General features: G+C 40.0%; 1 protein-coding gene across 2 annotated transcripts in view; it reads left to right on the forward strand.

Moving 5' to 3' along the window:
- Positions 1–15,432, forward strand: part of ADGRA1 (adhesion G protein-coupled receptor A1) — a 162,817-nt gene that overhangs the window by 35,520 nt on the left and 111,865 nt on the right. Inside the window, exons 7-10 of one of the 2 annotated variants that reach the window (XM_053449886.1) lie at positions 4,667–4,880; positions 8,904–9,068; positions 10,665–10,863; positions 12,884–13,033. In XM_053449886.1, coding sequence (XP_053305861.1) covers positions 4,667–4,880; positions 8,904–9,068; positions 10,665–10,863; positions 12,884–13,033 — 728 coding nt within the window. Of the gene's footprint in view, positions 1–4,666; positions 4,881–8,903; positions 9,069–10,664; positions 10,864–12,883; positions 13,034–15,432 lie in introns of those variants that run through there. The other variant, XM_053449887.1, reaches the window with a different exon arrangement.

Here is a 15,432-nt window from a genome sequence, read left to right on the forward strand (position 1 = left end):
CCTCCTTTCATTAAAGACTGGAAGGTTGGGTGAGGCAGCATTCTGAATTCATCACTCCAATCCAAAACTCTTTTTTCTGGCGCAGGTCCTTGTTCAGTTCTTCCCTTGGATGCTCCCCTTCTATCTTACCCTCACCCCTGTTATAAAACATACTTTAAGTTTGGCAGCCCTTTTCAGAGATTTTGCAGCCCCATATGCAAATCAACCATTCTTTAGCTTAGTGTATTTGCATATGGTGCCAGGAACATTATAACATACGCATACCTGGTGATAAAAATCAGAGAACATAGGTAAAAATCTATTATTTTCTAAACCTTTAAGAAAAAAGAAAATAGCGTAAAAGGCGAGCCATGGCTTTTTAAAAATCTGGAGTTCACTTTGTAACATTCATTTCCAGAAATTAACAAAATAATGAGATGACATTAAAACAATGTTATAAACAATATTATAAAATGAAAAGCGTATGCGGTAATAATTGTAACTAGTGCATCACATGTGACGGGCCGGGCTGGCAGGTTTCAAACGACACTACCTCCGTTCACTCAAAGGGTTAAAAATCTAGGTTTTAAAAATAGCACGTAGTCGAATTCCTAGGAAGCCACATGCACCAAAACAAAATATTTGCCCTTTATAACCTCACATACGGCATAAGCTATGGTACTCAATTTATTTCCTGCAATTGTTACTATGATATATATTTTGGGAAATATATTTCCTTATTTCATCTTTTGCTTTTTTTTTTTTTTTTTAAATATAAAAGAATGTAACAATTTCATTATTTTTTTAAAAATGTATTATGATTATTATTATTATTATTTTTTTTTTTTATCAAGGATCTGTATAAACCTAGCATCCATGAAGTTACAATATCTATGCAAAGGCACAAAAAAAAATATTTATTGATTTATATAGCTCCTCCGTATTCCATAGCCACGTACAAAAGGCTTCATAGATCTCATGAAAATGCCAGTCCGTGTCAATCGGCTTTTAACAATTGTTCTTTGGCAGAAACAGCACGATTTCAGGTTCCATTTTTCTCCTTGAGAATTTGAATTGGTTCCATCGGAATTATTAAGTCGCGGTCGGACTTAATAATTTATACTATAATCAGCACAAAAAAAAGAATCAACATAAATTAAAGCATTAGATAATTTAGGAAATTTTACCAACAAAATAAATCAGTCTGTGGTATTTTTTAATTTCTTAATTTTGTTTATTCTTAACTGATCAGCTGCAAAATAATTGTTATGTTTTTTTTCTTTGTTTTAAATACTTTTTCATGCATTTTAGGTAACTTTTTAGTTTAGTTAAAATTGTAGTTGGTCATAACTAAGCACTTTTGCTCTTCCTTAAAAAATAAAAAAAAACATCTAATCTAATCTCATCTGGGGTCTCATCTAATGTTTTCTGAAATGAGAGCCGCGACAATTCTCTAGAGAAAACAAACATGGACTCTAGAATACTAGAATACCCTCAGAAAGTGCATTTTCTACCAAATACATATATTTAAGAGTTTGATGCATAAGTAGAATGGCCTTCCAGCAGATGTGGTAGATGATTGCATTTATTGAGTCTCATGTCTGGACCCCTCTAAAATGTTCTTGCTATTTTCTCACAAGCTGTGGAATGGATGAGGATGATGAGGATGATTGTATCCTGCTGGCTGCTGCGTATTTACTTATTTCACACATAAGGGGTGGACATTTGACTTGAACCATCAACCTTGTGCTTATAAGATCTTGCACTGACGTCTCGCCCAGAAAGCTATATGGTCTCTGGGTTCTCTGTTTCTTCTTGGCATTGGTCACGTCTCACCTGTGGCCAATCAAACAATTAAGTGCTCCACAGGTCTTTAAACCCATTCAGTGGACCAAACAGGTATTCTGGTGTTCTGTGCTGCTGGATAATCTGAGAGGTTCTGCTCTCGATTCCAGTTACCCAGTGTGACCGGGATTTGTTCGGTTTCTGGCTCTTGAACTATGCCTCTGGATTGTTTGCTTGGATTTTGATGATATCTGGATCTGACCTGGCTCCTAGCGTTATTTTCCGCTCCTGGATTATCGTTTGTCTTGGGGTCTGACTCTTGGCAGACCTATTTCCTGATTTTGTTCTGGTTTTTCCCTTGGCCTGGTGTTTTGGATTGGACTGATGGTTTTGGCTGGTTTTGACCTGGCTTGTTCTCAGGGCTGTCGTTAATATTGATTGGACCCTGGGCAAGCACCACCATGGTGCCCCATCCCCCCTCATCACCCATAGAGTCCCTTTGCCCCCCACCCTGTTCACTGTACCACAGTCTAGCTCATGTAATTCAAATACAGATCAAATAAAGAACATGAAAACACAGCTTTGCAGGTATAGATCAACTGAACAAGACATAGAAACCCTGTGTTTGCAGGTACAGAGCAACTAAATAACACACAAACCCAGCCTTGCAGGTATAGATCAACCGAAAACCTAGCAACCTCAGCACTGAAGGTATAGATCAAATACATAATGCATGAAAGCCCTAAATTACAGGCATAGATCACAGGTCGCAAACCCCAAAGGCCACCCCTGGCACTCTATTTTGCCCTGCGTTAAAGAAGGCCCTGCTTGTTATTGACCTCCTGATTTTTTTCTTCTTCATTCGATCAACTTTACACTTTGTTACTGAATATGTTGACCCACAAAACAATATCCCAACCAGCCAAATTCAACAGCGCATTTACACAAATGTACCTTTCAAAAAAATGTCAGCGCAGTAATATATTTTGTTGTTATATTATTCAGTTCATTTTGTAAACAGCGCCTGAAGGAATACGATGATTTGTGCACAAGCTTACACCACTTAAATGTTACCTCATATAGAGTTTTTATAGTGACTCATAATTAAGACAATAATGCGCCAGAAGGGGAAACTGGCAGAATATTATGGATTATAATTGTTGCTAATGGCTTCCTGTATTTTTAAATGGCATTACTCAATGCCTGAAATGCGACCTAAATGGAAATGACGCATCCTGTGCTGCAAATCTGCAAGTTACTAATTGTTTTTGTTTAGTTGGCTCTTGTTTACAGCTTACAATCGCAATGCCATTTGTGTGGTCTGAATATTTAGGGAAAATTAACATCTACTCAGAAATTCAAAAATCTCCAAACTTTATTGGTTTGAAGTGCATGCCAATAAGTTCTACATGTCCGTTACTAACCATCATTATCATTTATTTTATCCTCTCCTTTTCTTTTTTCTCTTCCGGCACTATTTTCAATCAATGCTCTTGATACATTTGTATCTCATACTCATATCTTCTTCTCTATTTAGTTATCTATAGAGCCTTGCTGCCCTCATGTCAATCTCTTGATCTTCGCATCTCAATGCTCTTTTCTTATTGGTTGTAAAACGTTTGTATGGGTCCTACTCAAAAGTATTTGCTTTAGAATCTGTAGTTCCATTATATCTTTCTTTTATTGTAGATAAAGGGGGACACATGCTGGGGCATAAACCTGATACCCTAATTAGGCCAGGAATTGTTAACCTTATTTGCATGTGCCTACCCAGAATCCCTTGTGGTTGTCGCAGCACCATGAGATTTCTGAGGGAAAAACAACCCTTCTGGCTTGTCTGGTGTCTGTAGGTGGATGTTTAATAATACTTCTACTACCCCTTAAATTTAGCGAAAGGGTTTTCCCATCACCTTTACTCACCATAACTTATGTAATGGTATTTCATGGCTACCCCAAGCCTCAAGTATTAAGCCGGTATCACAAACTCATGTAGATGGGTCTGATGAGTGGTTATGGTGCTGCTTCCTGAGTTTTGTGTAAAGGTTGTTCTGTACAGCGGGCAATTACTTCCAAGGGGTCCATGTATAAAGTGGATATAGAGGCAAAGGTGATAATTGTTGACCTTATTTGCATGGGCCTACCCAGAATCCCTTGTGGCTGTGGCAGCACCATGAGATTTCTGAGGGAAAAACAAGCCTTCTGGCTTGTCTGGTGTCTGTAGATGAGTGTTTAATAATTCTTCTACTACCCTTAAATTTAAGCAGGTTTCCATCACCTTTACCCTCCATAACTTATGTAGTGGCCTAAATCTCATTGGCATGTTGTTTTATTGAAGTCCACAGAAAAAGGCAGTTGTGTTTGTACTGGTTGGTAGTCAGAATTTTTCTGTGTTGAAGGTAAAGTATTCTTTTCCCTGCATGCTGACGAGAATTTAATGCCCAGAATAACATGCTGTTAACCATGGGAGTCAGGAGATTATCACAAGGAGATGGTTTTGGATTAAAGTTACAAATCATATATAAAACATTACGTGAATAAAAAACAGATGTTCCGAAGCCGTGTATGAACACTTTCCTCATGCCTTGTTTATGACATCAACCATTAGGGATTAGCAAAGTCTCATATAAAAAATAGCTTCATAAAGCGAATATACTTCAGGTTTAGCCAAATACAAAAAATAATAATAATAAAAATACATACTTTTAAGAGTTCATGAGGTCAACAGAGAAAAAAAAAGTGAAATGAAGAGTATGAAGCTGTTTCCCACACTAGAAAGCCTTCTTTCATTCTGAACGTTAATGACAATTTGAAAGTATGCACCGTATGATTTGTTTTATTTTGGTGTCTGTCGGCATCTGTTCACATGCAGTAAAAATGTATTATTTTTACTCCCAAAATACAGATGGCCCACCAGAAATCCCTCTCTTTCACATAATACCATCCCAGACGCAGATCGTATTCCGCGGAGATCGCCTTCCGTTCCATTGTACCGCCACCTACATGTCTGAAGCCACCACTATTTACTGGGTTCATGACGGAAAACGCCTGGAAACCGATGAGGAACGTGGGATATTTGTAGAAGAGAGTATCATACATGACTGCTGCTTAATTACACGGTAAAGAATAGCAGAGTTTGTTTCAAACACCCATTTGTTTTCACTGCGTTGACCTTTTCAATACGGTAAAAAAGGTGTTCTAAAGGTTTAGTTTATAGCCATGGTGTGTACTGTTTCCAGGGTTTGATGCAGGTCAGTAGTTTGGACTCTTTATGTCAAATGAGAAATGGAGCCTTAAAATAGTCTGAGCTGCCCAACTCCATCCCCAACCGGCCCTGCTCCTCCGGTAGCGGCGGAACAGCCCAACGCAGAGGAGTTGCCCCTGAGCCATCTGCGCAAACCTGGCCTATAGGTGGCACCGGCCCTGGCCACATAACCAAAGGCGGATCACCATATTGGACAATATGACTCTCTGGTGCGCCGCAGCTCCATGGGTTGCTTGGGGAGATCAGACATCTCCCTTGTTGGTGGCCCATATACACTATGGAGCCCCGTGCCCAGCCGACGCAGCCCCTATAGCGCATGTCCTTAAAACGCAGCACACTGGGATATGATGTCATATCTCAACATTCAGTATAGAAGAGGTAAGTGGTGATCGGAGTGCTGCCCTGGGTCAGTCCTAGGGCAGGATTTTTGATAAGATACCCCTCTGCATACGCAGGCACAACATAAAGCTTACCAGTGACAAGACAATTCACACACAAGGATTTGAAAGCACTAAGCGCAAAGTGAGTTTATTTTTTTCTAGCTGATATCTAAAATCTAAAGTGTGTTCATTGGTTCTCCGAGTTAAAGGAAACCGCGTGATCTTAAAAAAGCAGCTTTGAAAACGTGACTTTAAAAGATTATTGTTTTAAAATCACTCCGACTTTCCTGACCGCGTCTTATTCAATTTTGTTTCAAAACAACATTTTTGGACAAAGAAGAGAAGGTAGAACGATGCCGCAAGAATCCTGCGAGCCGATCCCACCCAGTTCCCGTTATTTTACTTTGTATTTATTTTTCTGTAGGACAAATTAAAACAAACTGTGATACGCTGACCAGGTCACTGTGGAACTTTTCACTGGTCTGTCCAATTGTAACCAAAGCAAATGTCAAGTATCCAGATGCATCCTTAAGGGGATACCGAACAAAGATTTGGGCTGAGCAAATACATTTTAGAGTGGGGCAGTTCAATAAAAAAAAAGTAATTTTCTTTTTCTGTATTTATCGATGTATTTATCCCTGCTTATATGACTTTTTACTTTACTGAAAGTGTGATAGATAAGTGGAACAGCCTCTGAGCAAAAGTGGTAGAGGTTAATAGAGTGAGGGAATTTAAACACGGCTCCTGAATCTAAGAGGAGACCAGCGACTGATTACGCTCTGAGTCTTTTGGGCAGGAAAAGCATGGTTTTTTTTAATCTGCTGTCAAATTCTGTGTAATAACGAGGGTTGTGTAACAATTATACTTGTGAAACACACTGCAGAACCCCTTGGTATCTCTCCCTTCTGAGCATGCTAAAAAACACTTGTTTGGATAAAAAAAGGAAGCAAAATCACAGATCTCTGGATAAAAACAGAAATGGGCCTGGCTATCACTTTACAAATTGTTTACATTTTTTTTTTTAAATAAAATTGATTTCAAAGAAAATCAAAAATAACAAAGGAGAGTTTCATTGAACGTACATATTCTGTCATTAAATATACTCATGCCTTAAATTCTCGGCATGTAAACATTTTCTTTTGTGTACCATTAGTGATCCATATCGCCCAGAGCTAAGCGTTCTCTAGAAGAGATATCTGTGAAGTCATTGTGATGTCACTCACTCCAGAATAATGGTTAAAAAAACCCAAAACTAAACTCAAGTTTTAAACAATACATTCAAAGTAAAACTCATCACGAGTTCTCTTTCTCAATGACTCTGTTCTAGAGACATTTCATTTTATAATCTACGTTCTTGTTACATTTAACAACATGAACATTTAGTTTACGTAACAATGCGTTTACAGATTAAACGTTTTATGAAACAAGCCTAGGCAACGCATCTCCGGAGAAGAAACCACAACGCTCTGTACATCGCTTGCGAATATTCATAGTCCCAGAAGCTTGAAATAATGTAACATAATTGCTTTTGAAGGACACGCTGACCACGTTAAAGAATTACCGTATTTCTTAGTGCTCTAAAATAAATTAACTATGCCGTACGAACATGAAATATCAGTATATCGTGGGCTCTGGGTAGTTTTAGAGTTCTTGTTCCCACCTCCTAATGTGATGTCAGCAGACGGCCTCATATGCAAAGGTGGATATGCAGATATCCACTACGGGCCTCCCATGCTTAGTAAAGCTTTGGCTGCGGCCACGATTATCGGTTGACGTTATAAAATATTTGCTTTTCCCGAATTAGCATGAGTAGGATTAACCCTTTAGTGTCCGAAATAACTTTTTTTAACAAAGACCAGGAGAACCACTTAAGTTTCTTACAATTTCTTCAAGATTTCATGCCTATAGAGTATTTAATATGCTGGTAAACCGACAAGGCACTTGCCTTTTCATTGGCAGGAGGCTGGAGAACACATGCGCGGCACATCTGTTTGTGTCTTCGGCAAGTCACAGGGAAAATATACTCTTGCGATCTAGGAGTTAATAATATAATAAGCGGAAGCTGTGGTATAATGGAGTCTAGCAGGCTGGCATGATACGGCAAGAGTCCGGAGAAACTAATGAGTTATTATACCGGGAGGAAGAAGAACGCGCTTTAACCCTTGAATAAAACATTTGTTTATATGGATATGCCGATTGGGTGAATTCATTTGGACGACATATTAAATTTTAATTTATCTATTCGGGCTGCCGGTGAGAAAGTAACATATTTTCTCGTCCGTGTAGAGGTTACGAGTACAATACTGATGTTTTTGTCTTAAAAATGAAAGATATGAGATATAGTATAATATAACGGAAACCTTATTTTCTGCTAATTATCGAAGACTATAATCCATCCAGTTCCATTTTCTTTGGCAGGCGGATATTTCTTAAGGATACTTAAGAAGGTGTTTCATGTTCTGTGAAAGGCTTGTATTTATCGCTTGGTGCCAATAATAACAGTTTCTAATTTTTATATAGCTGAATTATGTTTTTTTTTCCCCCTCTGCAAAACCATCAGTTCAACGGCAAAACGCATCTACACGGGGACGCATTAACATATTTCATATCTAGCGAAATATTGGCCGTTAGTAACACAGTAATAAATATGTTTAACAGGAAGCAGCGGCGGACGCGTAGAATGAATAAAACAAATATAAAATACAGAGTAATACAAAAATAGAGTAAATAGGACTCCGTTTTTTTCGGTTTACCTGCAATTCTTCTATAAAAATAGAGATTTCATTGCTTAAGCAAGATATAAAATCTCAATTGCCTTCATTTTTTTAAAATGGGAAATGTGAGTCCTGGGGGGGGCTACAAACAGGGCGGAATTTTGGGTCCTTTGGTGAAAACAAGTGAACTTTTCAATGAACTTTTGATTGAGGTGATTGATTTCAAGATGGGACACCCAAAATATAGCTCCCTTGAGAATTCACCATGCGCACCCCTACATTATAGATTTGTACGGTATTAACCCCTTAATGGCAAAGCCCGTACATGTACAGGCTCAAAATGCATTGTTTTCCATTGTCCTTAAGGGGTTAATTGATATTGTTGAAAATGGGTCATCTTCTTTCAGGCATTATAGGAGAAGATTATCTTGGCAAAGGGAGGTAGCACAAAGTATTGACTGAACGGGTGCCAATAATTGTGCCAAACATATATTTAATCATTTTTTTGGATAAACTTGTGTTTACAACTGTTTGTTATCCATTTTTTGAAGAAACCATCAAAGGGTTAAACAATAAAGGGCATTTCCACAGCCTGCTTTGCTCATATTTGCCAAGGGTGCCCATATGAGTGGAGCGCACTGTATCTATGACATCACAAGAAAATGTGTGCCGTCTAGTTGAAATAAATGGAAAATCAGACTTTTTCACAACATCATCTTCATATTTTCTTACAACAATGTTATGATGTGCATTTAGATCATACAATCTGAAATTATTTTGCAGGGATCTCATCCTGTCCAGCGTTGACATCGAGGCGTCGGGAGACTGGGAATGTCACGTGAATACAACCTACGGAAGTATTACTAAAAAAATAGAGATTGTAGTTCTGGAAACCAGCGCAAGATACTGCCCCGCGGAAAGAGTTATAAACAACAGAGGGGAGTACAGGTAAACGCTTAATTCTGTATTTTGAGCTTTTTTTTATATAAACATTTGTCAGATTTTGAGCATTTTCTATTGGCTGCTCTTTATTTGTATTTATTTCCCCATTCAGAGCAAAGATTTCTACATATAAAGAATGCTTAAAGGGGCACTCCAGCTATCGTACGCATTTTATTCCACATTGTTTTTAGTGTCAGGAAGAATCCTCCCTAAAATAGGAATGTTTTTCAATGTGGATTCTCTATTAATGAGGCTGTCGGGACACTAAACTCTCTCTCTTTAAAGCTGCTGTCCCACCTACTCATGAATTTTTAGAAACTTGCAGAAAAAAATGCAGCATTTGTGTTAAATGTAACTAACGTATTTTTTTTGAGGGAAAGCTTGTCCTGTGACACAAACGCAAGCACTGATTAAACTTCCGGAGGAAATGGTAATACGACAGTTCTGTTAACCTTTATTCACCTGTTTGGTAAAGAATGAAGGTGTTCGTAGACCAGAGATCTCCTATAGCAGCAATGAAGTGTTTTTATTGTAAAAAATACAGAATATACAGAGGAAACTACGTAGTCATCCATGAGCTGTTATTGGTGTATTTTTTACTACTTTACTATGTCGCTTACACCATAAAATCAAGTCTCACACCAACTAACAGCTTATTTTCTCTTTCTTTTAATGATTTTCTAGCCGCAGTGCGTAGCGATATTAATGAGCTAATGTGTCGACCGTTGACTATCGACTCTCCTCTGTTTAACCCCTTAATGACAAAGCCCGTACATGTATGGGCTCAAAATGCATTGTTATTAATGGGTTGAGGGACCGCCCACTGTCCTTAAGGGGTTAAATTCGGGAGAAAATTTCAAGTGAACTTCTTGGTTATACACAGAATAAAATTTGTGCAATGTGGATCTGTGCTAAGCCTGCCAGGCGTATCTATTGTTTCTTGATTTTCAGGATTATTCTTTACTTCCCACTTAATGTACATTAGCTATAGGGGGATAGCAGGTGCCTGTATTACTATAGGTGGACAATGAAAATGAACAATACCATCAAAACTGTTGCGGCAAAGTTAGAGAGGCTTTCTATGTCAGTAGCAGGTTGGAGCACTCTCTATTCCCAGCATGAAAGGGTTAATAGATGGAAGTCTGCCCTTTCAGGTGAATGCAGTGAGGACACTGGTTTGGGGAGCTTCCAATCTATTAGGAGGTTCAGGGAAAATGAGATGAAACTCTCTCTCAAACATATTAGAGTGCCAGTGGCATGGATGGACCTGAACCCAGCCACCAAGGGAGAAATATACCCCAAGGCTTATCACATGGGCTTCCAGTGACCGTATATGCCCAGCCCTGCATTTGGTGTTCCTACCATATGTCAAGCGTCAACAGCCATTTAAGTTAACCAAACAGGGACAAGGAAGCAAAAAAATGGGGCATGCCAAACCTGGTCCAAGTCAGGCGCTTGACCCAAGACTAGCTTTCTTAAGAGTCGCCATAAGAAGACACAGAGTAGCCCTTCGGGCATACCCATTTTCCAAGAACCGGACAAAACAAATGAGAAAATCTCATTAATATATATTTTAACATCATTTCTTAAATTCTTTTTTAGGTGGCCTAAAACGTTGGGTGGAATCACCGCTTTCCACCCGTGCGACGGGTTCCCATTCAGCTCAATGTTATACTCCGGACAGAGAACGGAGCAGAGAGCATGGCGTAAGTGTGCCCGCACTGGACAGTGGGCAGAAGAAGATTATTCCAACTGCCCCTTTTCTCACGAAGTCACCAGACTTCTCCATGCATTTAGTCTGGTAAATGTCTACGGTCTTTTTTCATAAAACATATGTTAATGATTATTTTCCCCTGAATGAGTGTGTTTGGCGACTCCAGATTATTTTCATACATATAGATTATTATTATAGGACTTGGTATGTGCAAAGGAAGCCACATCTGGGGATGTGAAAATGCGAATCGCGCTTACATTTCTTTTAAAAACAGACAGAATTTCAAAGAATTCTTTAAAAAAAAAAGACTTTGTCAGCGTTATTCTAATGAATCTCTCTTGTGCCGAATACAATTTCACACTATGATAATATCATCTTACTTAACGTTCTTAGAAATCTATTTGTTGAGGCCTAAAAATAAAAAGCTGAACTTGCAACATCAGTTTGAGTTTGGAGTCGTATAATTCTGTAGTTCTGGCAATGTTAGAAGCCACGGTCGTGAATTATTATTGAAACCGTATTCCGATGTATTACAGCAGATTCCATCTCGTTCTATTTTCTGTGACCGTTCTAAACGGGTTTAATATGAGTTTGAAGAAATATGATCCTGTACAAGTGAAAACACTTATAGCGTTTTGGTTACGAAAGCAATTCTTGTCTCTCTGACCTCTCACACGTGGTTTTTGGATACTGTGTTGGAATGTCAATCACTTAGATGTCCCCCCCCCGGGATGTCGGAAATGAATGCCTCCGACTGGGGTGCCTACATACCGGAGTTTATTAGTGAAAAGGTGGAGGAGGCCCCGATTGTTCTAATATTGAATTCTATGACGTGGGCTGGACTGGCGACGATGGGGCAGCCTTGGTATCTTAAGACAGAAAAAGTGTTGATGACATAAATGCGGCCGATGACTGGAAATACCCAGCCGCATGCAACATTTTAATGCTCACATACGCATGCCTGGGAGCTCTTTGGGTTTCGCCCGAAGACTCGCCTCTTCTCAGGGCTGACACCCAAATCATCAGAGTCCTATCAGACCCCACTCCTTGCTCATTATCCCTTTAAATGGGGGTGTCCGGCGACATCAGCAGGAACACCCACCAACATCAATAAAACCGCCCATGACATCAGCGGGACCACCCACTGATGTCAGCGGGTAGTCCTGGACACATCCCGCAAGTATGGCTCCAGGTGGCGTAGCCTACAAGTTCATTCTGATAGAGAAAAGACCCAGATACCGTCTGATATCAGGGAGAAGTGTCAGTAGCTTCTATTGGGAACGTCCCCAACTCTAGCCCCTAAAGCCTCTGACAGTTTAATCATTCAATTAGGGTTTGAAAACATAGAAATTAAGAGCAGAAGAGAGCCATTTGGCCCATATCGTCCGCCCGTTTTCCTGATGTAAACACTCCATCCTTGGTCTTGTCTTAGATTCAGTAGCCATATGTCTATCCAAAAACATTTAAATCTCCTCATCGTGTTAGCCTCTACCACTTCTGCTGGGAGTCTCTATCTATGTGCATCCGCCTATCACGTAAATAAAGACGATTAAACCTTGCGAAAGCAGGCGTCTGCCTCCTCAATTTAGTGAGAATGATCCGGCCGGGTTGATTTTGAGTGCTTTGGAGATAGATAATGACAAATAAAAAGTGAATACAATTGACACGGACGGGGAGGATGCAGGATAGGGTGAGAGATGGGGAAACATGGTTGATGCTATCATTTAATAGCTATCATCTCAGCAGCAACCCTGATTCCAGGAACTATAGGTGGCTTAATTTCATGAAATCCAGCCCTTAACATTAAAGTAACGCTAAATCTTTAATATAAGGTTCCTGATTTAGTTTTGCGTCCCAAATTCAGGGCTCTCAACTCGAAGGCTGCACCCCAAGCACTCAAAATTAAGCTCGGTCACAGAGAAGATAGAGTCCCACTGTCGGTGGTCCAACACGCTCATAGAACGCAGCATCACCTTATCTTTCATACTGCCTTAACGCTAAGAACGTTTATCTCAGTAACGTAAGAGTTTCTTAGGTAACGGTATCCGATATCTTTATGTTTATGACCAGTAGTCCAATATGTGAATTGCAATCGTGTTTTTTACAGATGCCGGTTAATGGCACCAACGTCCTTGATTATGCGCAACAATTATTGGGCTACACCGGAGGAGCGTCTGACTTTACAGATAAGATGGATGTCATTCTGATAGCGGAAATGATGGAAAAGATGATAACGTTCGTGGACCAGGTCGGCCATGTAAGTTAAGAAGATATTTTTATTCCGGAATGTTTTGGTTCCGCTGCGTAGAACACTCCGATTTGGGATGGGTAATTTTGTTTTTGTGTCCTCTAACGTCAACCAATCTAGGCTGGGTGATCTCTGCACCATGCTCTAGACATTTGGTCTAGAACAGCTGGTCTCTCTGTACTATGTCACATGCGATGATCTAGATTGGGTGATCTCTCTAGACCACCATACATGTGATGATGTAGAATAAGTGAACTCTATATACTGACTAACATGCCATATTTTAAATATATATATATATATATATTTATTTGGTTCTACCTAACATACGCTAAGCTAGAATTTAGGATCTCCCAATTCTCGTAGAAGCCTATTTAAATTTATGGTTTCTCCTTCATGCTGTTTTTTTTCCCCTTCTGCATCTTTTGTAAACCATCTTTTGTAAAACATAGACCATGTTTACAAAGAGCTATTCTGGGGCAAAGTTTTAAGTGTGAAATATTTCTCAGATAATAAAAAATGTTATGACAGTTATCGCATCAAATTTTGTTACCGATTTTTTATTAAATAAGGCCCGTCATCTCACCATAAATTTCCCAAGGATTTTTTAAAAAAAATCTGCAAAACCATGTAAAAGCAAGAAGAAACCACAGTTGTGTAGTAGGAACAGCAAAGACAGCATTTCCACCTTTTACCCAAGATCATGACGGTGACTTGGGATGAGGTTGGCTTGCAGAAGTTCCACAACAACTGTCTGAGAAATAAGAAAATTCTGATAATGGGGACACCAAAATTCTAAAACAAATCCCCAAAAATCTATATACAGCAGGTATCTATATTAGCTCTGGGTATCTAGTGTTTCTATATATATATATATATATATATATATATATACCGTATTGGCTCGGATATAGGCCGCCCCCGTATATAGGCCGCACCCTAAAAGTTTGGTGCTTTTTTAAAGAAAAAGTTTTTTTCTTTAAAAAAGCACCAAAAAAACATGCTGCCACTCTGTTCCCCCCCCCCGAGATATGCTGCCACTGTCCTCCCCCCCGAGATATGCTGCCACTGTCCTCCACCCCCGAAATATGCTGCCACTGTCGTCCTCCCCGAGATACGCTACCACTGTTCTCCCTCCCCGAGATACGCTGCCACTGTCCTCCCCCCCCGATATGCTACCACTGTCCTCCTCCCCCCCGCCCCCGAGATATGCTGCCACTGTCCCCCCCGCCCCCGAGATATGCTGCCACTCTGCCCCCCCCGACTTACCGGAGCAGACTCCCGGGTGTCTTGCGGGGCCGGCGGGGGCATCTACGCAATACGAGTATACAACCCGAAGTTGTATACGCGTATTGCGTAGATGTCCCCCGCCGGCCCCGCAAGACACCCGGGAGTCTGCTCCGGTAAGTCTTGGGGGCAGAGGTAAAACGCATCGTGCGGACGGTCACCGGCTGCGGCGATGCGGGTAAACAACCCGGAGGCTGTTTACCCGGTGACCGTCCGGACGATGCGCTTAGACAACCTTCCGTGCCGGCACCAAAGGGAAGTGCTGGCAGGGGAGGCTGTCTGAGCGTATCGGGGAGTAGGATGCAGGTCCCCTGCACCGCTGCGGGGGATCTGTATCCTAACCCCGCTGCCTGCCCGGCACCCGGGACTGCATGTCCTGGGCGTCGGGCGCTAGACCCCGAATATAGGCCGCACCCCCACTTTAAAGACTTAAAGTGGGGGAAAAAAGTGCGGCCTATATTCGAGCCAATACGGTATATATATATCTATCCTGATTTTTATTACCCGTGCTTCAATTTCATCTCTTTGCTTATCTAGACCTCTGTGAGGGCCGTAAACATAAATATCTATATTGTTCCTATCTTGTTATAGCAGGATTCATCTCGCAGTCTATTTCTTCAGAGCATCTGATTCTTTTTTTTCCCGAGCAATCTTGTTTTACATAAACGCGGACATTTTCCACGCTGCAAAGGTCACCCTATATGACTTGCAGACTGGAAGCCTTAAGCTCCAGAACTTGCTGTTGGTAGAATAAAATGTTACATTTAACTTTGTATTCAAATTGCTCAGCGCTATTCATTTTTAGTTAAAAGTGAAAGATGCACAAGTCGATAATGCATTATTGATTTTCAAAAGAGCTGCTGGCTGCTTCTAGTCAGCTTTTAATGGCAAAAACAAATTAAATTACTGTGCAAGAGCACAACCCATGCGCAGTATTTATAATGTTTACGATAAATTTATTGTAACTGAATATATATATATATATATACCATATCTATATTAATATATATATATACCGTACTGTGCAAGAGCGCAAACCCATTTGCAGTATTTATAATGTTTATGATAAACTTATAATGGTTTTTATATTTCCATATTTTCTAAAGCTTTTGTTTTTCTTG

The sequence above is a fragment of the Spea bombifrons genome, chromosome 11 (assembly GCF_027358695.1).
Source record: "Spea bombifrons isolate aSpeBom1 chromosome 11, aSpeBom1.2.pri, whole genome shotgun sequence".
NCBI lineage: Eukaryota > Metazoa > Chordata > Amphibia > Anura > Pelobatidae > Spea > Spea bombifrons.